The sequence below is a fragment of the Pseudopodoces humilis genome, chromosome 4 (assembly GCF_049639895.1).
Source record: "Pseudopodoces humilis isolate 2021_Gansu_Grassland_sample_001 chromosome 4, ASM4963989v1, whole genome shotgun sequence".
NCBI classification, from domain to species: Eukaryota; Metazoa; Chordata; class Aves; order Passeriformes; family Paridae; genus Pseudopodoces; species Pseudopodoces humilis.
In genome coordinates this window covers 1,746,039-1,766,069 of record NC_142203.1, presented here as the reverse complement: position 1 = coordinate 1,766,069, position 20,031 = coordinate 1,746,039, and the positions used below count along the sequence as shown (strand labels likewise).

The window sequence follows — 20,031 nt, the reverse complement described above, 5'->3', positions numbered from 1 at the left end:
CTCCCAGGAATTAAAAGTCTCTTAGTTACTTGGGAATCTATCACCAACAAGGACAACATTTAAGGTAGTGAATTCTCCATAAAGATATCAAATATTTCCTCTGTTCATGTATTTTCTTCCTCTTGAGGTTTCGGGGTGGGGGACAAAAAAATCCTGACTAGTTTTCCATTTTTTCCTGAGTTTTTTTGTCTCACTTTTAAGTTTTCAGTAAGTAATTTTATTTTTAAATAAATAATACAGGGAAGCAAATAAAGATTTTTCACGTTTCACTCTGTGACTGAGGATATCTCAGATGTTAGGCAGCTGCAGGAAAAGTAAAAAAACAGAGGGATACAGCCCCTTAAAATGCAAAAATTTCCATTCTGCTACTAGCTGTTTTACCCAGGAATGTTTTGCCCTGGGGCACAGCTATATGGGTTTAATTTTTCTGCATGTGTGGAGTTGAAGGTGTTGTAATGATAAATAAAATCCATGTAGTTCCATCTTTCCTGGAGTTTATCTCATTCTTGAGTGTGGAGAGGCTGACCTTGGAAGGACACTCAGTAACATCCACCAAAACTTAGCCCCAGAAAATGAGCTTTTCATGATCTTTCTCTAGTCTCCAGCTCCTCCTCACCTACTCATGAATCAGATATGTGATATATTAATGGATTTGTATCATCTGATTCTAAAGTTTGTGATAAATTTGATGCTTTTCCCCATTTCAAGGAAAGGCTGCATAAACCACCTCCTTGTGCTTGAATTGCATGATTTCACAGAAAATAGATTTCACAGAACCACAGAGGTTGGGAAAGCCCTCCTAGGCCACTGAGGCCAGGCTGTGCCCACCTTTCAGTGACTAAATTGTTCCTAATATCCCATGCAAACCTTCCCTGGGCGGTGTAGGTGAGCAGACAAAATGAGTTTTCCTCACCAGAAAATGTCAGAGGTGGGTTTGAGGGAAAGGGAGTGAAGAGGTTTGCGTTTAGACCTCGGAGCTGCTGTGTTAATGAACGCTGGAACAGCTCCCAGGGTGACCCCAAAACACTCAACAAGCCAGGCAGGCAGGTCAGACTCAGCTGAGCTTCCATAAAACAGCTCAGAGGTGTGAAACTCAACATTTCACATCCAAAATCAAGTCACTTTTTGGGGCCAATCTAGCTAACCAGGATCCAGTATCTTGACAATCTCAAAAGACTTTTTTGTAGCCTCAACCCCAAATTTTTCCTTAACTTTCACATCTGGGATCTCTTCTTCGGGAAGGATCCCCCACTCCACTCCCAAGAGCAGCATTAAGTGATGCTGGATGTCCAAAGCTCTTATCTTTAGGAGACATTTCACTCCAGCAATATGTTAATATCACTTCAACTTGAAAAATCCCTTGAAAAGTCCACATAGCCTGCCATTTTAAACACAAATGTTTGGATTTACAAGTGCAAACAGCTGTTCCTAACAATTTTCAAGGACTGGAGGGTGACAGGAAGTGTAGCCCACTTGTGCAAACATGGGCTAAAAGGTCTTGTCCTAAAAAAGCTGCAATGATCAGCCTGGCTGCAGCACAGTTTAAATTCACAGAAATCCACGTTTTATTTAACGTGTTCCTGTGGAAATGCCCTTTCAGGAGACACAGGGAATGCTACCCTGCCATGTACTAAAAAAAAAAACATGTATTTTGGAATTTTTGATCCTTGGTAAGGATTTTTGATCCTTGGTAATCCAAGATCCTTTCAATTTCTGGATTTTGGATCCTTTCTAAGGATTTGAGCACATCTGGAAGCTGTCCGGGTTTAAGCAGAGGTGGAAGAAGTTCTCTTCAGGGGAACCAAAGGGATCCCTCATTCAGCAAGCAAACAGCACCATCAGAAATATCTGGTGCTTCTTCCACCCTTCCCAAGCTTATTAAAAGTATTTATTTTGACAAAAACAAGGTACTTGGCTGAGCCAAATGTTTGCTCTAACTCTGGTAAAAGTAAACTGGAATCCTGTTGCTCTTTGCAATTAAATCTTCCATCACCTGCTTAGAAAAGCCAGTTTTTTCCTTTTCTTCTTTTCCTTTGTTTTGTTTTTTTTCTCCAAACCTGTGGAAGAACAGGGCCTTTAGTGAACACCCATGTCTGCTGCAGTGACCTGTGCCAAACCTCTGCTTTGCTCTTTTTCCCTACCAAGCAGGAACATTACGTGCAATTATCACCTCGAAGACTGTAAGAATCACTCGACCCAAATTCCTGCCATTCTCCTGCTACCACAGACAACCACTGCATTTATTCCCTTCCTTGAAGTGACTGCCCTCCTGTCTCAAAAACGACTTTTACTGCCACCACTGCATGATGTAACTTCCAGAGCTTAATCCCAGCGCCTTGCTCCCTGCACTGCTGCATCCATGCAGGACCACCAACAGTGTTTGTCTTTTCCTCTCTCCTCCAGCCACCACAGAAGGTAGCTTGGTGGGCCATTTTCAGCTTCATTTAATTTCTCCCAGCTTTTGGCAGCTGGAAATCTGGAGGAGTTTTGGTATTGTCATGAATCCATTCCTGCCCCAGCAATAAATTCCTCACTTGCAGAGCTCAGGGCTCTGCTTCTCTGTTTTTTCAACATAGACTGAGCCTCTACAGCACTGACAGCTGATGGCTTATTTGCTATGGAAGACAGGATTTGCCATCAAATGACACTGTACAAACCCTTTAGCTTTCTTAAGTCTGCAGCTTGAGGGCTGAAATGACACACCTTTTTCTGCATGATGTTTTTGTCCTTACTTCTTGTCTCTGCCATGCTAACAGCTTTGTGTAGCCTCCAAGCCTCTGTCCATGTTTCCCCCAAGCGTTGTTTGCATCTTTTTCATCATTCACCAGGAAGAAGAAAGAGCCCATGGAGTCCTGCACACGTCACTGCTTAAAATCAGTAACACAAGTTGTGTGTTTTCTCTGGAAAAGAATGGATTTGCCTTTTTGCACCAGCTGTTTCAACTCCCATGGCCCAGGGATGCTCTCTGCTTGTGCTCAGGGCAGAGATGTCACCTACAGGAATGAAGAATTTTCTCTTGGGAAAGGTATCACATTGACCTTAGCCATACCCACATGGTGAACCTCAGCGTTCCTCCAGCCACTGCCCTGCCAAAAGGGCAAAAGATTTCTGATGCCAAAGCCCTCTTGGCAGCAAATCCTGGGCCCCAGAGGCTTGTGTTTTCTCCCACAGGGCTCCTCCATCCCCAGCCTCTGACAAGTTGTGATGCCTCAGGCAGGAGATCCCTTTTAACCAAAAGAGGTTCTGCCATCGTGGAGTTGTCTCTAAGTCCATGAAGTTGTGCATCTGTTAGGCTGTGGCTGGAAAACAGGAATGTGTGCCCCAAGCAACACCTTCTCTTGCTGTTTGGGAAGGTCTCCCAAAGGAGGTGTCCTGGCTGATCTCTGCCCTGTGTGGGGTCAGACTCTGGGGTGCCCGCTGGGAATTCAAACCCTGTCGGTGCCTGAAGGGACAGGAGGATGTTCAGAGCAGCAGTGGGTACACTGCAGAGACTGTCATGGGCACAAAAAATGCAAAATCTGTATTCAGATCATAGAACCATAGAACAGCTGGGGTTCAAAAGGGCCTCAAAGCCCCTCCAGTGCCACCCCAGGCACGGCAGGGCCAGCTCCCAGTGTCCCAGGAGCTCCCAGCCCCAATGTCCAGCCTGGCCTTGGGCACTGCCAGGGATCCAGGGGCAGCCCCAGCTGCTCTGGGCACCCTGTGCCAGGGCCTGCCCACCCTGCCAGGGAACAATTCCTGCCCAAGATCCCATCCAGCCCTGCCCTCTGGCAGTTTTGAAGCCATCACCCTTTGTCCTGGCACTCCAGACCCTCGTGACATCTCTGGTTTTGTCCCCTATCCATCCCTCCACTCCAACCCCAAGGCTGTTCCACAGGCTGGAGTTCAGGGATGCTCCAGGGGAAGGAACGATGGCATTTGTCACAGTAGCACCCTGGCTTCACAGCAGAGCCAACCCTGTGACACCAGTGTGTGCATTTTGCAGGGTGTTGGTACAGAAACATTTCGGGGTTTACATCAGTATCAGAAAAATTCTCCAGAGCTGAATAACTTGCCGTTCCCTGTCTAAATAAACAAGCATGGGTGACAGATTTTTTTTTTAGGGTTTTTTTTTGTTGTTTTTTTTTTTTTCTTTTAATAAGGAATGTTGTCAGTCCTACTTTATTATGCGTAATAGAAGGAGGTGAAAAAAAAATCAATATAAGCACTGCATCTAACCTAATTAAAACTACAATCACAATGTTATCTGAATGTCTTACAACATTGTTTAAATCCAACAAGTAGACAAGAAAACAACAAATCTATGCAGGGTTTTTTATACATATGGTGAGAAAGTTTGCAAAGTGTTAAAATATATTTTCTGTTCTGTGTGTTTCTGGTACAAGGAAGTGATGTGTAGATTAGTGTATATTTATGAACAGAGCCTTGACTTTTACAAGCAATAATCAACTTCAAAACATACAATGTATATCTTAAAATATCCCCTAAAGCTGCTCATATAAAGTCAAATCCAGCACCTACTAAAGTTCAGCCAGCTGACTCTTTGACTCCAGTGGGCACTTGACCAAGCCCATGGTAATTGTGACGTACCTGACAGTCTAGTTGTATTCATATGAAAAAAATCACATTGCATAGATTTAAACAGGAAGACATGCAATAACAAGACAAGTCACAGTATAGCAAAACCTTGTTTCTTTGGTGAAACAGAAGCAGATATAAAAGTTACAAAGATTTTAGACTTTCATTCCCCACCCCACCCCCCCCAAAAAAAAAAACCAAACAAACAACAAAACCCACACATTCACATTATACACTATACAAGATAATAATATAAATAGAGAAAAGTATTATGTGCATTGTTTTGGGGGCGAGGGGTGGGGAATGGACCGGCCAACGCCACAAGGGTGGGGAGCAGCCTCTGCCATTCCTCAGGGCCAGGGGATGCTGTCTGAGCTCTGGTTTCAGCTCCCAGCCAGCTGTGGCAAGGTCACTCCATGGGCAGCTCTGCCCTGTTGGCTGTGTTTCCATTCTTCTCCTTTCCCTCTCGGTTTTTTTCTCCCCCATTCGCAACCCCAGGCGAACACAAAGGTGTAAACCTGGCGCCTCTCTGTGTTTTTCATGTTGCTTTAAAAGGTACATCCTAAGGAGCTTAATTGATTTTCACTTTTTTTTTTTTTTTTAAATCATCATTATTTTTTCCTTTTTTAAACTTTTTTTTCTCTTTATTCTTTTTTTCTCTTTTTTTTTTTTTTTCACTTTTTTTTTAGTGTTTTTTTTGTCCTGTGCCCAAAGGTGTGCAAGGCACTTTTCAGGAATAACAATCCTTTCCGTGGAGAGGCCGTTTCAAACATCACCTCCTACCCTCACTGTACACATCCAGGCCAGTGGTGGCACTGACCAGGGCAAGAAACCATAACAGAAAACTCCTACGTACACACTGCACCAAACTACAACCTAGAACCAATCTGTGCACACACTTCTTCAGAGAAAGCCAAGATCCTGATTCTTCTGTCGGTCACGCACAGCTCTCACCCATCTAGCCGCAAACAAATGATCCTGTTTTAGCAGGAATTTTTGTCCTCTGGGGAAAAAAGAGCAAGCTGAACTGAGAGATGGTTCCAAAAGTGGAGCTCAGGGGCTAATACTGCACTTGGTGAGCTCTTTGAATCCTCTTTGTATGGGTAAAATAACATCCAATAAATTAAATCAGTATGGCTTACTTCATTTATTTATGTACGCTTCACAGCTGCAGCATTCATACACAAACATTCATTACTTTATAAAAAGATTAAAAAATGGTTATATATACAAAATTATTTATTTTTGCTTTTTGTTTGTTTTCTACAAAAAAAAAATCCCCCAAACACCAGGTCTACCTCCATTTTAGAATGCAGAGACCTGTAATATAGACCTTGTGGTTAATATCGTGAAAGTAATTTTTTTTCCTTTTTTCCTTTTTTTTGCCTCCTTCCTAAAAAAGAAAAAAAAAAAAAAAAAGTGGCCCTGGCTGATAAAGTTAATGTATTAGCACTTGGAATTTTACAGGCTCTCTCTCTGTCATACACAACTCCTCCACGCAGTCCTTTCTCATGTGTGCTGAAGCTGGAATGGAGAGCAGGAAAAAACGTTCCATATTGCAGTCCCTCCTTCGTGCTTTGTGCCACTTTTATGTGCTCTGTCTAAACTTTTCATCTCATGGGACACAAACTGTACCTTGGGTGGGAATTGGCACAGTTCCCATTAAAAAAAAAATAAAATAAAATAAAATAACATTTAAAAAAAAAAAAAAAATCATGTCACTTGTGTGTTTATCTTCACCTGATAATTGCAAATTTCAGTCAGTGAAGTCTTTATTTCAACCATTTCCAGCCTAGGTAAACAACACAGAAACAACGTCATAAACGACTGAAGACCTCCGACGTTCTAACCATAAATATGCCTGAAATTAGTGTGACTTTTCATTTTATATACACGATTTTAAAAACAACACACAGTCAAACAACATTAAAATCATCTTATTTACATTTTCATTGGTGCTAAAATTGAGCTGTTTAAATATTGCAGAAGGCTGGTACATATCATAAAATGGTCCACACCGATGGCATATAGAAAACTAATAATCTTTATAGGCTGGAAATGGTTTCCTTTTATCCCCATAAGCACTTCTCCTCTTTTTTATTTATTTCTTAAATTTTCTGATAAACACCATAATTTTTCTTTTTTCCTTTTATTTCTTTTTTTTTTTTAATTTTTTTTTTTTTTTTTTTTTTTTGCAAAACGCGCCGTGAATACTGCAGTCCCAAAACGATTCGATAATACTCCTATAAGTGATAGAAAAAGGCACAGAAAGTTACGACTTTGGCTGAAATGGTGGAAATCCCCAATTCACCATTTAGCTCTCAGCGCCTGGAGTCCTGCCACGTCCTGATCCAGCGGTGGTAGTGCTTGGACGAGTTTAACGACGTCCCCTTGCCTGATGAGGAGTGTTTGTAGTAGTATTTCTTAGAGTAAGTCCTTTGGTATGTGGAGGCTGCAGAGAGAAGGGAGGAGAGAAGGGGAAAAAAAGAGAAAAAAAGGGAAATTCGTTTAAAATAAAACTGGAAATGGGCTGCTGCACTTTGCAGCACAGTTGCATTTACTTTTGGTTAATTAGGGGGTTAACAAATGATTAACTGGAGCTGTGGAAGTGTTACAGGCACACACAGCTGCAGGAAGAATCACTGGCATTATTAGGAACCTGCTGACACAAGGATCTTCTAACTTTAAAAAAATCTTCATGCCTTCTGTAGTGATGCCTTAGGATTTTTGCCTTTATATTTTTCAAATACCTGCAGTGCACTGGTGCACAGCTCTGAGCTGCATGCAGAGTGTCAGCCACTGTCCTCACACTTTGGTCACACACAACAATCCCTCTGGGCCCGGAGCTCAAGGACACCCCACAGCCTCAGGCCCCAAAAGCACAAACAAAAGTGACTTGGGGGGAGCAAACTGGGGCTAAATGACTTCATTAGCTGAAGCTGTAATTGCAGGGTTAACCCTGATATGTGAATGGACCCAAGTTAGAACTGTCTGAAACACTCTCATCCATTTTGGGTGTAGCCCCTGGGAGGCTTTTCACTGCCCACGGTGTGTCTATAGAAGGAACCTTTAGTAAAGGTTAAGTTCTTTCAACTCTGTCTAGCCTCTGCTCTAGGCAGCCACTCCCAAGGCTACTCCAAGTAGAAACAAAAGAGGAAAATTTCCCATTATTTTTGGAGGCTTGGTGGGGTTTTTTTTGCCATAATCCGTCCTACCAGATTTGCTCCTCTCTTAAGATACACATTCATAACTTCCCCATCTTAAATCAGCCAGCAGTTTGTGATTTGTCACCGGTTTGCACTCAGAGAACTCACGATTCATGCAAGTAATTTTGGGCATATCCCATCGTCCGTTCCCCTGGCAGCGGATGGTGGGGATGTGGCGCTGGATGAAACCGTCCTTGCAGTGGTATCTGATCAGGGAGTTGATCTCATAACGGGGCTTCATCTTCCCGAAGGTCTTTGCGTTTTCCACGACAGGAGGCTGGCCACAAGCCACTGGAAGGAGGAGAGAGCATCACCCAAAACTTCAGTTTGAACTGGGACTGGCCTCTCTCTGAGCCCTGGCTAAGGGAAGGTGACGAGGGACCTCAGCTGGACTCCCGAGAGGAACATCCAGACCAGGACAGGGGGATCGGTCAGCCCTGTAGATCTCCAGCTTTGTAAATCAAAACCAATACTGATGGAAGTTGGAAAATGGCAGATATTGTGATCAGCATTGCCTTTTTGGCTTAAATTCTAAGTGTAAATTCAATATGCCAAAAATTTGGCATACTCACACAAAGAGGTTGTTTTCTAGAAACCTGAAAACCAGTGAAGTGACTACACGCATTGTAGGAAAAAGTCCTTTTTCCAGGACTCTTCATGTCATCCTCAATGACAGGCTGTTCAAAGGGACTGAACACTGCTGGATCCATCAAGGTCCAGGGAATATGGTAAGAAGTACTGAATGTCAATTTAGCAAATTATGCTTTTGTCACTGCCAAGTTTGTACCTGTTCCTTTCTTGCAGGTGTAAGTAAGGTGATAATTGCATGGGACATCATTCCACTGCCCGTTCTCATGCCAGATTATAACAACACAGTCTTCTCCAGCAGAAAAGAAGCTGTCTGGCTGGTTTGGTCTCCAGTTCTCATATTGCTGCAGAAAAGAGAAGCAAAACCATCATTCCCAGTGCTGGAGAATATTTACATTAACAAAAGAGCACATGGTATCACCTGTGGTGAAAAGTAATCTCAACTGTTTGATTCAGGCTGCTAAGCAAAGGTAGATTTTATAATTTCCTCCCACTGTATTAAAGGTTATCTCAAGGGGAAAAATATTCTGCTCTGCTTCTCATTTACTGTAAACTGATGTCAGGTGAACAAAACAAAGAGACACAAGGAAAACTGGGTCCTAAGGGTGTCAAAATCACTCTTTCCTACATAAATGCCATGAAGTATAATGCAAGAAAATAGAGTAAATAGTCCATGACCCTGATCAGTGCACATCTACTAAGTGAGAAATTACAGACCAACTTCCCAGATTTGGATTATTTATGACATTGGATGACTTCATTCAGTTAATGAAGTCATTCCACAGGAGGACGTGCAGAATTAGGTGCAACATAAGCAAAAGAGTCAGAATGTGGCCCCCAAAACCACTGGAAATTGGTGTTTCCACTGAAAATGCTAGGTGGCAGACTGAGCCCAGACATCAGCCTCTCAGCTTTAGAAATGGTGATTCAAATTCTGCCCTCTGTCGAAAAAACCATCCTCAAGCATCTGTGAAAATACATGAATAAAAGCAGAAAGTGCTTCTTCAGAATGCCCTTAATCTTCTGAAAGTAGAAATATGGTTTTTGGTATGTGCAAAACAAAAAAACTCACAAAAAAAACCCTTCAAATGGCTGTGAAATACCAGCACAATGTCATTTCTGGATGAAAGTTCAGGAGGATTCAGTCTGTTTTTACAATCAATCAGGAGGAAAAGTAGCAAGACTTTTGTCAGACTGATTGAAACTTATGCAGCAGTTCCTGTCAGGGGACATACAGCCTCCTGTCCTGGCAGCCAGCAGAGGTGGGATAATCCCTCACCTTGTTCCCAAAAAAAGCACAAGATTCTGATATTTGCATAATGTTATGTCAAGAAAAATGAGAAAATATTTGGAAACCACACCTAACGATTTTTTTCTGGGATTTCTGTTGTGTCACTCCAGGAAGAATTTAAGGAAGGATAAAAATAGATATCTGTAAGAACTGGAATTCACATAAATGCCAGACACTACCCAGGCAGCTAGCCCCTTGTATGGGCAAAATGACACCGTTTCTGCAGTGCTTATATTTTCCCCAGTGCTTACATCTTTCTGACTAGAGCTGGCCCATATAAATGTCATAAAAGTTTAGCTTTCTACTTTCTTAATTTTGTGAAATAACCCCTATTCACTGCCTGGGTGAACACATTTTAGAAATAAAGTTAACATACCCCACACAAGTAGTATTTACCTTACAATGAATCAAAGTATGAAAGGAAAATGAGTTAAATACTTAACCTTTTCCTACCACGTGTCATCTTACCCATCATAGGTTTTAATTATCCAGGCAATTTAACCAGCACAGTCTGAATAAATTTCTTCTGCACTGAATTTATTACCTCCAATAAAACATCCCCCTTTTTGTCTGGAACTAAATTAACTCCATCTCAACTTTTCAGTGTTTTACAGTCCTAAATTGCAGTGCACACCAACTCATGTACCCAAGCCTAAGAATCCGTTCGCTTTCAAGAGCGCGTGCATAGATACACACAAAAATTAAATAAAACTGTAAGGTTAGTGGCAGGAGGTTACATCAATAATGTCCTGAGAGCCAAGAGAAGATCTCCACAAGCCTTGCAAGCCTGTTTCTTGTGGAAGTGATACTGCAGAGCTGCTTGCTTCCACAGGGATGAGAGTGTGGGAACGGAGGATATTTAGCGGCTATTGGGGGCGTGTGAGCTGGAGGTGCTCAGTAGCCTGCCAGCTCCCAGCCTCAGCACACAGACTCCACATGCTCCCACTTGCCTTGCCAAAATGACTCCAAAAATTTGTGTTTGCTTAGCTGGCAGGGCTGCAGTGTAGTGGCAGAGTACTACATCTGGGCGCTGTGGTTTGTCCAAGAATGTCTGATATCCTCCAGCATGACTTGCTGTTACCTCACATCTGATATCGTCATTGCACAGATTTATTTTGGCTGAGGAGCTCTGATTTTGCCTGGCTCTGGTGCCAGAATTGCTTAGCAGAGGAAGTTCCAGACTGCTGAATTGCTTTCTTAGGTCTCCACCCAGCCCCTCTGTAGTTTTTCAATTCCTTATTTAGACACTGATAATGGGACAATGATACAAGGAGATTCTCACAGTTTAAGTGGAACAGGCTACTAGACAAATAAACTAGTATTTTGCTTTTCTCTTATGGACTAGATCTTTGCATGAACATAGGCATGAATCTGGTTTTTACTAGTGTAGATCTGGGTGACTGTACCATCTGCAGCAAACCCATACCAGCAAGAAATTAATGGGAAAATACCTTTGGCAATGCTCTTAGCTGTATCATTCATAAGACAAAACCTAAATAGAATCAAACACTTAGTGAATACATGGAAGAAAAGTTGCAGTTAGGTTTTTAGTCCTTGTCAGCTCTATTGACACTGGGTGATTGCACAGTGACCTAAAAACTGCCACTACTCTGGTTTTTAAGCAGCATTAGCACAACAGACGTGATTTTTTTTCTCCGTATTAAAATGCAAAGCACTTCCAGAGTGTACATTCCTGTACATATCATCTTAATTATGTACAAGACTCAAAATGCACCTCAGAGGAGGTTTGGCTGACCATGCCTCTCCTCCAGCTGAGGGGGGTGTGCAGAGGAAGGTCCAGAGCAATCACAGAATCTCGGAATGCTTTGGGTTGAAGGGAAATTTTAAAATCAACCTAGCTCCAGGGACAAGAGTTTGGTCCCTGTACCTTCATTTGGTCCTTGAGGAGTCTGCCTGACCATCATTTCAGGATGAAAACTTGAGTTTATACTCTTTATGCTTTTAATAATACTGTAATAATCAGTTAATATTGTACTTTTTTTTGGGTTTTATTGTTTAAATCAAAGTCTTCCCTGTCACACTGGGTTTATTTGTCCTGGCTTTCTCTGCTAAAAGGCCCTGAAAATTTTCCTGCAGAGTGTGGATGATCCATGGCTTAGAGATGGAGCTGAGCTGGGGTTCAGCTCTTCAGGCTTCCTACGAGGCACTAGATAATGCACTTGGCTGGCCATTCACAGCCCATAAAACAGGGAAAATGTATTCTCTTGCCTCACAGGAGGAGTTTGGGCATGATGGCTTCAAAAGCCCATGAGAATATTTTATAAGTTCCACATTTTTGGGGAGGATTTCCTTACATGGCACTGCATAAACTCACAGTCGTGTTGGGTAGCAGACTGACTTGTCACATGAAATGAGCTAAAAAAATCCAGGCCTACAGCAAGAGCTGTAAAGCAGAAAACTTTACTAGCCTATTTATTAGTCACCACCTATTCTCATTCAGATGACTGCTAATTAAACAGAAGGAGCATAATCTTCCCATCATGGACAAGATCCCACCTCATGGGAGATTTGTTGTTTAAACTGTCAGATAAGCAGCCTTTCTTGACTTAGGGCTCATTTCCTAACTCATGGGTAATCCACTCAGCTCTTCCAGGTGCTCACACTGCCCAGGTGAACCCAGGAGTATCTCAGCTTTGAGACACTCCTTTGGAAATTTCAGCCCTTCCTTTATTTCCAAAAGGCTCATGGAGAGCCTGAGATCAATCACTGGGATTTTGCATTCCGAAAGAGCCAGCAAGCATTGTGTTTAAGGAAGCACAATAAAAAATCCACTGCTGCCAACAAAACTTTACTGCCTGACCTCAGTATTGTGTAAAGGCCAGTAATCTTCTGCACAGCACTGAATCTAGGAAATCATTTACTTGAAATACATCTACTTAGATGTACAGGTTAAGGCTTTTCCTTCTGGGGAAAGGAAACACGTTTTCAGCATGTTTAAATAAGATGTCTTTACAAATGTGTCTTGGCACTTCTTGGAGCTTGTAGTTGTGACTTTTATTTTCTTTCATTCTGGCTACTTCCCTATCTGATTCCTCCTTAATGCAAGACTGATGAGGCAAATTAAAGAAAAAACAACAGTGGTTGTTTTTTACCTCTTAAAAGAGGTAAGGACTGGCTGATTGGATACTTTCTGTGCCATTTCACCTGAAAGTGAAGCAACATTTCCTGCCTGGTATTTATCACTAAGCTAAACCCACCACTGCAAACCTCACTATCACCCTTTTCTTCTCCTGCCATAGCTCTGATAAGAACAGAAATACACTTTTTTTCTTTTTTGTTTCAACACAATAGCAGACAAAGTCTTGGACACCTTTATCAGGAAAGGCCCTGAATGAGTCCCTCGCTGTGGGGGTTGTTATAATTGGACAGCTTGAGTAAAAATTACATCTCACTTTCAGTGAGTCTCGGAATTACTCGGTGGCTGAACTTCAACGAGATCAGCACGAGGTTACAATGAGCACAAGCCCAGGAAACCCTCATTTGTGACTCATGCTGCTGCACAGCACTGATGCTGTGACAGGAGACACTTGGAAAGTTCAAACATGACTGCACTTCTTTTCCATAGGAAAAAAAAAAAAAAATCAGATTTCTGTGAAGATTTGGAAATGTATGAAATATTTCCATTAAGGTCACCTAGTATTTAAATGTATTTTTACATGAGAAAGACAATAAGTTATCTTATAGTGCAGTCTGTAAATTCCCTCCAGTCCTGCAAAGGATTTTTCTGTTCAATTTTATGAATGGAAGCAGCTGACAGAACACACCAAAAGTGTTCTTGAGTTTAAAAACTCCATTCAATGAGAGCTTAAGCACACACCTTGATTTAAAGGCAGAGGTCATGCCTTACTGGGGACAATCACAGGAAGATCACATGCAGGATTCAGACAGATGCTAAAATAATTGCCTGAAGGAGGGACCAAGTGTGTGCATAAATCTTTGCTGGGAGAAACTCAAATCAAATTGAAGACAGCTCCTATATTTAAACCTATCTACAAGTACACACAAAAATCACATGTCGTGATCCTGACATTTTTTTTTAGGTTCTGGTTGAATGCCTTCCCTTTAGCTCCTAATCTGAGTTTTATTTGCCTAGGACTTGGGAAACTGGCAGGGTTTGGGCCAGGCAAGAACCCAACACTCCCCATGACTGAGTCACACTGTGAGCAAGACAAACTCCCAGGAGGAGCTTTGCTAAGTGTTTCTGCAAAAGATTTCACTAGCAGGGGTTGGGTTTTTTGGTAACAGAGAGATGGAATGTGTTGAAAAACTTTCTGTGTCCAGTGCAGCAGCTTGCAAAAGAAGAAAGGGCCTCTAGAAAACAGACATTTCTGTGCACCTAAGGGTACCCACAAGAAGTGACTGCAGATTGAATAAGCAGGAAAACCTCTGCAAAAAGAAATTATTTGGGGAATAAACCTAATGAATTGAAATTCAAACAGTGGAAAAAAGGCTACCTGACAAAATTGAGACATAAAAGCACCATCAGTCTTGTAGTTTTGGGAAGCAATGGTTGTGTGGTGGAGCAGATGACTAGCTCTGGGATGTTTTTTGAACAGTACCATAGAATGATGATTTTTCCATGAGAAGCAGAAAACTGCTAGTATGGCAGTGAAACCCACTAGGTGACGCTGTCTACTTGCTCCAGAGCCCAGAGTTGCTCCAAAATTATGATTATTCAGAAAAGACACCTCTTTCATTAACTCTTTCAGAGCTAAATGAAGCCGTGGACTTTTACCTGCTCTTTACCGTGTTCTGTTTTCACAGTAATAGCTTTCATCACACAGTTCAGTTTTGAGGGTATGCTCTGTGTGATGGACCCTCAGAAGTCACTTCAGCAGCTGAGAAATCATGTTAAAAATGAGTGGCAAAGAAAGCAGGGTGGCAAGTGCTGGTTTGGTGCAATTCCTGTTTGTTTTGGAGTCACACTGACATGAATATATATTAGCAGTGCGATGCAGTTGTGTGGGGTGAGATTTAATCTTTTTGTGCACAGCTACCAGGAGAACCACTGGGAAAGACAAAAAAAAAAAAATGGAAAATCCTGCACTTTGTCAACAATAACTGCAGGTTTGAAGCTGTCCAAGTATTTTAGCCCAGAGTAACAAGTAATTTCAGCCCAGCAGTAACTGCAGACCCCCCTGGTAAAAACAAGACAAAACCCCACTTTGTCCAAGAGCCCCTCGTTACAACATCCTGGACCAAAAATATACCTGTCATTAGTAACATTATATAGTTCTCCTCCATTTAAACTCAGGTCAAATGAGCATCTTAAAAAGAGGCCGTAATGACTGACTGCAGCACAGAACCAAAACATTTGGTAGGTTTAAAACCTCCTTCTCCAAGGATCCTGTGGGACGTGGGCACAATGAGCTTTTTGTTTGCAGCTGACTACAGCACTTTTTTAGTTTGTTTGCTTTACTTAACCCTCAGAGGCAGGCTCCTTCACTACAATACTCCCTGCCTTTTGAAGGTTTTGGGTTTTTTTGTGTGTTGTGTGTGTTCAATGAAGTTACTCTTTCTGAGAGGGGTGCAGTTACAGATTTGCTCAAGCTAAAGCCTTCTGATTCACCAAATAAAGGAAGGAAAAGAGAGAGCTTTGCTTTCGCCAGAATTAAGTTTCTGGGTTGTTTTCCTTTTTTTTTTTTAATTTTTTTTAATTTTTTTTTTTTTTATAAATGTAGCTACCTAACACTGACAGCCCGAGGAACCAGCTTTGCACAACACAAAGCATTAAACACCCCTGCGCCGAAGGGGAGGAAAAACCAAGGCAGGGTCTCTGGACAGCTTTAAAAGTGGCAATATGCCCCGTCCCTTTCCTGGCTGGCAGCATTCTCCCAGTGACAGACAATCTGGCCACAGACGCTGGCCAGCTCCTTATTACAGCACTAATCTTATGTAATGGCAGTGAGCTCACCGCCCTACAAAGCACTAATTATCAGCAGCGTTTTCCAGGGGATGTGAATAACCCCCCTCGTGGGGCGGGGGGCCCTGGGCACAGCCCCAAGTTGCTGTATGTGCTTAATCCATAACATGAATAGCTCCAAAGGGCTCCTTGTCTGCCGTGCCTGCTCACAAGGGTCCTTAGCAATCACAAAGGGGGAGCTGCCAAAAGCAACACCAGATTTTTTGGCTTTTTTTTTTTGCCTTTTATTTTTTGGCTTTTTTTTTTTTTGCTTTTTTTTTTGGCTTTTTTTTTTTTTTTTGCTTTTTTTTTCCTGTTTGGATGGGTGTGCTTTACAGCTGTAAAAGTTACCCATTCACAGAGCTAAGTGAATTATTTAAATTCGATTTCGCTGGCGTGTTTTCGAGCGTCCCGTTGTGTCCTCTCTCCCTTTGATCAATTATTAAATGCCTCCTCTGATAATGCAAGTTTTGTTGTTCTGTAGTTTGTATTGCATCACATTTAAAGCATAAAAAGATCCAAGCAGGCAAATTCCTCTGCTCACACAGTTGTGTGAGTGTTTGGCCCTTGCTTCCTTCTCCTGCATCACTGGGGTTTTTTTCCCAAACCTGTTTGTGATTACTGCTTAGAGCTCTACAGATAATTGTGGGATGAAGATTGTCCTTAATAGATACTTTAAAAGAGCTGTTCACTGTTAGAGAAATGCTGGGAAAAAAGCCTTGCTTAGTGAAGTGCAAGAACAATTTAAGTTCTATAATTTTCTAAATGTAAATAAAGACTACATATAACCATTTTCATTGCACTGTAGAATGTAAATCAGAGGGAAAATAATGTTCTCCCAAACCAAAGCAAACAGAACAGCCCTATAACTACCCTGAACAGAAGAAAAGCAGAGCTAGCAAAACATGCTCTAAAAAACTCTATATTACTCTCTCCTGCCTCTTGAATCAATCAATGTAATCATACCTGAAACCTCCTGAGCAGAAACTGGCTTGATTTTCAGGAAGTAATGAATAACAAAGCTCTAAAAGAGCTGGGGTGCTGCGAGTTCTCTGAGCACACCTCAAGGCCTGCTCTCACCACCTTCACTTTTGGGACAAATTACCTGAAATCAGGGTACCAAGCAGATTTGCCAAAGTTTGCAGCTTCCTGCTCGTGCACACAACCTCAGGTGATGCTCCCAGTCCCAGCCCAGCCTTGTGCCAGTGGCCCCTCATCTCCAGCTCCCACTGAACATGTGAGGATCTGGGTTTCCTCAAAGGACATGTGCTTTTTCTGCTGCACCAACACAGATCCCAGCAACTCCTTGCCCTTCACATAGGGAAAGGTGGCATTGTTTTGCCAAAAAATTGTTTTTCTGTGTGGCTCATCAGCTCCAGAACATGAATTCCACCTCTCCCAACCAACAGAACCACTGAAAAGTTCTTTCTTTCAAAAACAGAAAAATAAGTAAATAAGTGGAATTAAAAAAAATTTAAAAAAAAAAATTAAAAATTAAAAAAGAAGAGCAGGGGCACACTGTAGATGAGAAAAGATTGTTCCCTGACACCCAGGTACAGCACAGCAAATCAGAAGAGAACAGATACATGAGAACAGCCATTGGATCCCACAGCTTACTGCAATTATAGCCTTTTTTATTCTGCTTATTGGACAATGTGCCCTAAGCTTAGCCAAGGAGAGCTTGGAAGATAAGTTCTGGCCTTAGCCAAGAAGATCCCAATTTGTTTTTTAAAGAAAATTCAAAAAAAAAGAAAGACAAATATAAGCAAATTCATCTGGCCAAAAAAAAAATCCTGTAATGATAGGGCAGTTACCTGAAAACCATTTTCTTTATGGGAAGTGTCACCTGAGCTGACAATTAAACTTTAGGCCATGAGAGGTGGGACACAACCACTTTATCCAAGTAATTTTGGTCTTCTCTAGCCCAGTCTGTGTTTGGGTTGCAGTGGGTACAACAAGCTGAAAATGTGTGTTTTACCAGCAGATGGTGAGGCTTCATCTGCACAAGATTGTGACATTTATCCTGAAAGGCAGGAAACTGCTAACTAGCTCTGAATTAAAACCACTTTGCAGTTAAGAAATAAACTTGCCAAACCCCTGCTGAAATCACAGAGATAATGATGCATCAGACATTTCAGTCAGGTAGATCAAAACACCTCCTCAGGAGGCTCTGCTCAGGAGCAGAACCTCCAATATTGTGATTTAGGAGTGGGCCTGTTTCTATTTCATAGGGATAATTTTTCTTGTCCTAAAAGGTTGGTTTGTTTTGGTTTTTTTTTATGGAAAACAGGCAGACTCTGCAAATATGGACAAAAATCATGTGGGCAGAGAAATAAATACTATTTCTCGCTTTCTCACTGAATTTGATTGTACTCACTTCATTATTCAAGAATTGAGTTTTCCTCTGGGAATTCCAAGGGCCAGAGGGTGAATTTGCAAGATCATTCTTCATCTTTCCCTAAACCTGCTTACTGGCATTATTTTTCCAAGTTCAACATAAATTCCAGTTCAAGCACAAAAAATGTGCACAGGAATACAGGGGTTTTTGGGTTGCTGGTTTTTTTTGTCTGCTGCTGCTGGTTTTGATGAATTGTTAACAGGTAATATTTTCTATAGGGGTGAAAAAGGAAGAATTCCAAGGTATCAAAAGTGGCTGACTATACTTAGTCCACTAATCTTTTTCAGAAGGGCTGAAAGCCTGTCAAGGCTACTTAAGGTTCAGTGTAGGTTTCCCAGTAAGAACCTTAATTCTAGATTCTCATTTACATGCATTGCCCAAATATCATGTTTAATGGTGGCTGGCTCTTCGGCCTCAGTTTAAAAAAATCTGGAAAAACACAACTTGTCTGGGGCTGAAAATGTAAAAAAAATTACAATTTCCTTCCATTGAACCCATTGGTTGGAAAACATTTTAGGTGCAAAGAGAAAAAAAGGAATTAAAATGGTATTTTATCCCTTTTCCCAAAATTGCCAATAAAATATCTGGCAACAGAGTTGCTTGCTGTCAGTGTGCTGCATATTTCTGTTGGTTTCCTTGTGTTGGTGGGAAATGAATACCCGAGTAATATAAACCCTTTTCTGTGTCTCCAGTAGTGGAGCTTGTGTTTCAAGCATTCCCAATTCCCAGTTCTAGGGGTTTGTTTTGGTTAGGAAAGAAAATGCATGTGAAAGAGAAGCTTGTCACCCACAACATGCCTTGATGTTGTTTTTGTTGCTAATTTTCTTTTTCTTTTAAGTCTACAGAGCATCAGAACTGTTAGGGGTTTCATTTTAATCAATAAAACCACCCAAAGTCCTGCAAGCATGATTTTTTGGATTGAACCAAGCTGTTATTGGAAAAAAACCAAAGAAGCATCAAGATAAAGATGAATGTGCACCACTTGTAGCTGCACAATCACTTTTCTGATGGTATCTCCAAGAAAACTGATATCAGGGGATCCCCAGCAGGCTTGACAAATTTTCCCCCATGCCAGAATTGTTGACTAGAATTGTGGATAGATAATATTCTTTTGGAGAGTGCATAGAGTTGGGAAACAAATTTAGAAACAGCTGAATACAGATGCACCCTGATACATAAAACATGACAAGGCTATTTAAATTTTGGATATAAGCAAGATAAGCATCTCTAAACTCAGAGATTCAATAAGCACCTCTAAACTCAGAAATTCAATTTAGAACCCAAGTGTTGGTGTAATAATGCTGATTTTTATGATCACAAATTATGCTAATGCATTCCCAGACATCATGAATTCTGCTTACTTGCATATACATAAAAGAGGCAAATTTTCTACCTGCATAGTATTCAAATTTTAGGAGAACATCAGGAAAATAGATTGTATGCATATATTTAATTATGTTATCATTCCTATTAGGAATTTTAGGAGAACATCAGGAAAATAGATTGTATGCATATATTTAATTATGTTATCATTCCTATTAATTACTGGAGAAGTAATAAATCACTGCAACAACATGAGTGGTTAGAAAGTATGAGAAATAAGTTAAAAGCCAGGGAAAAAGGAACAAATGAGGCAGCTGCTGAGAACCATGGGATCCAGAAACCATATGGAATAAGTTATGAGGAAAATCTATTGGAGCAATGAACATAAATGATTTCAAGAGACACCTAAATTGTTTCCGAAGGAAGAGGCAGAGGGAAGTTGTTAAAAATGAAAGAAAAATAAGGTGGGAGAAAAGATCAATCAAAACAGAAATCTGTTGGACAGATGGTACCACTCTGTTCTTAGAATATCTTAATTCCTTAAAATTGAAAATTACAGTAAAAATATAATGTCCCATTTAGTCAGTAGCCTGAATAAAAAAAAAATAAAAAAAAAAATAGGATCTCAGCTCTAATTTTAATTTCCTCAAATTCATAGAATCATAAAATGGTTTGGACTGGGAGGGACCATGGGCAGGAACACCTTCCACTAGACTAGAGTGAT

At 41.1% G+C, this 20,031-nt stretch overlaps 1 protein-coding gene across 3 annotated transcripts in view; it reads right to left on the bottom strand.

Moving 5' to 3' along the window:
* Positions 1-5,288: 5,288 nt before the first annotated feature.
* VCAN (versican) overlaps positions 5,289-20,031 on the bottom strand; it is a 98,784-nt gene continuing 84,041 nt past the window's right edge. For all 3 annotated transcript variants that reach the window (XM_014258241.2, XM_014258242.2, XM_014258243.2), the window contains 3 exons: positions 8,572-8,716; positions 7,893-8,075; positions 5,289-7,030 (listed from right to left, as the gene is read on the bottom strand). In XM_014258241.2, the coding sequence (XP_014113716.2) occupies positions 6,900-7,030; positions 7,893-8,075; positions 8,572-8,716 (459 nt within the window). In that variant the 3' untranslated portion in view covers positions 5,289-6,899. The remainder of the gene's footprint in view (positions 7,031-7,892; positions 8,076-8,571; positions 8,717-20,031) is intronic.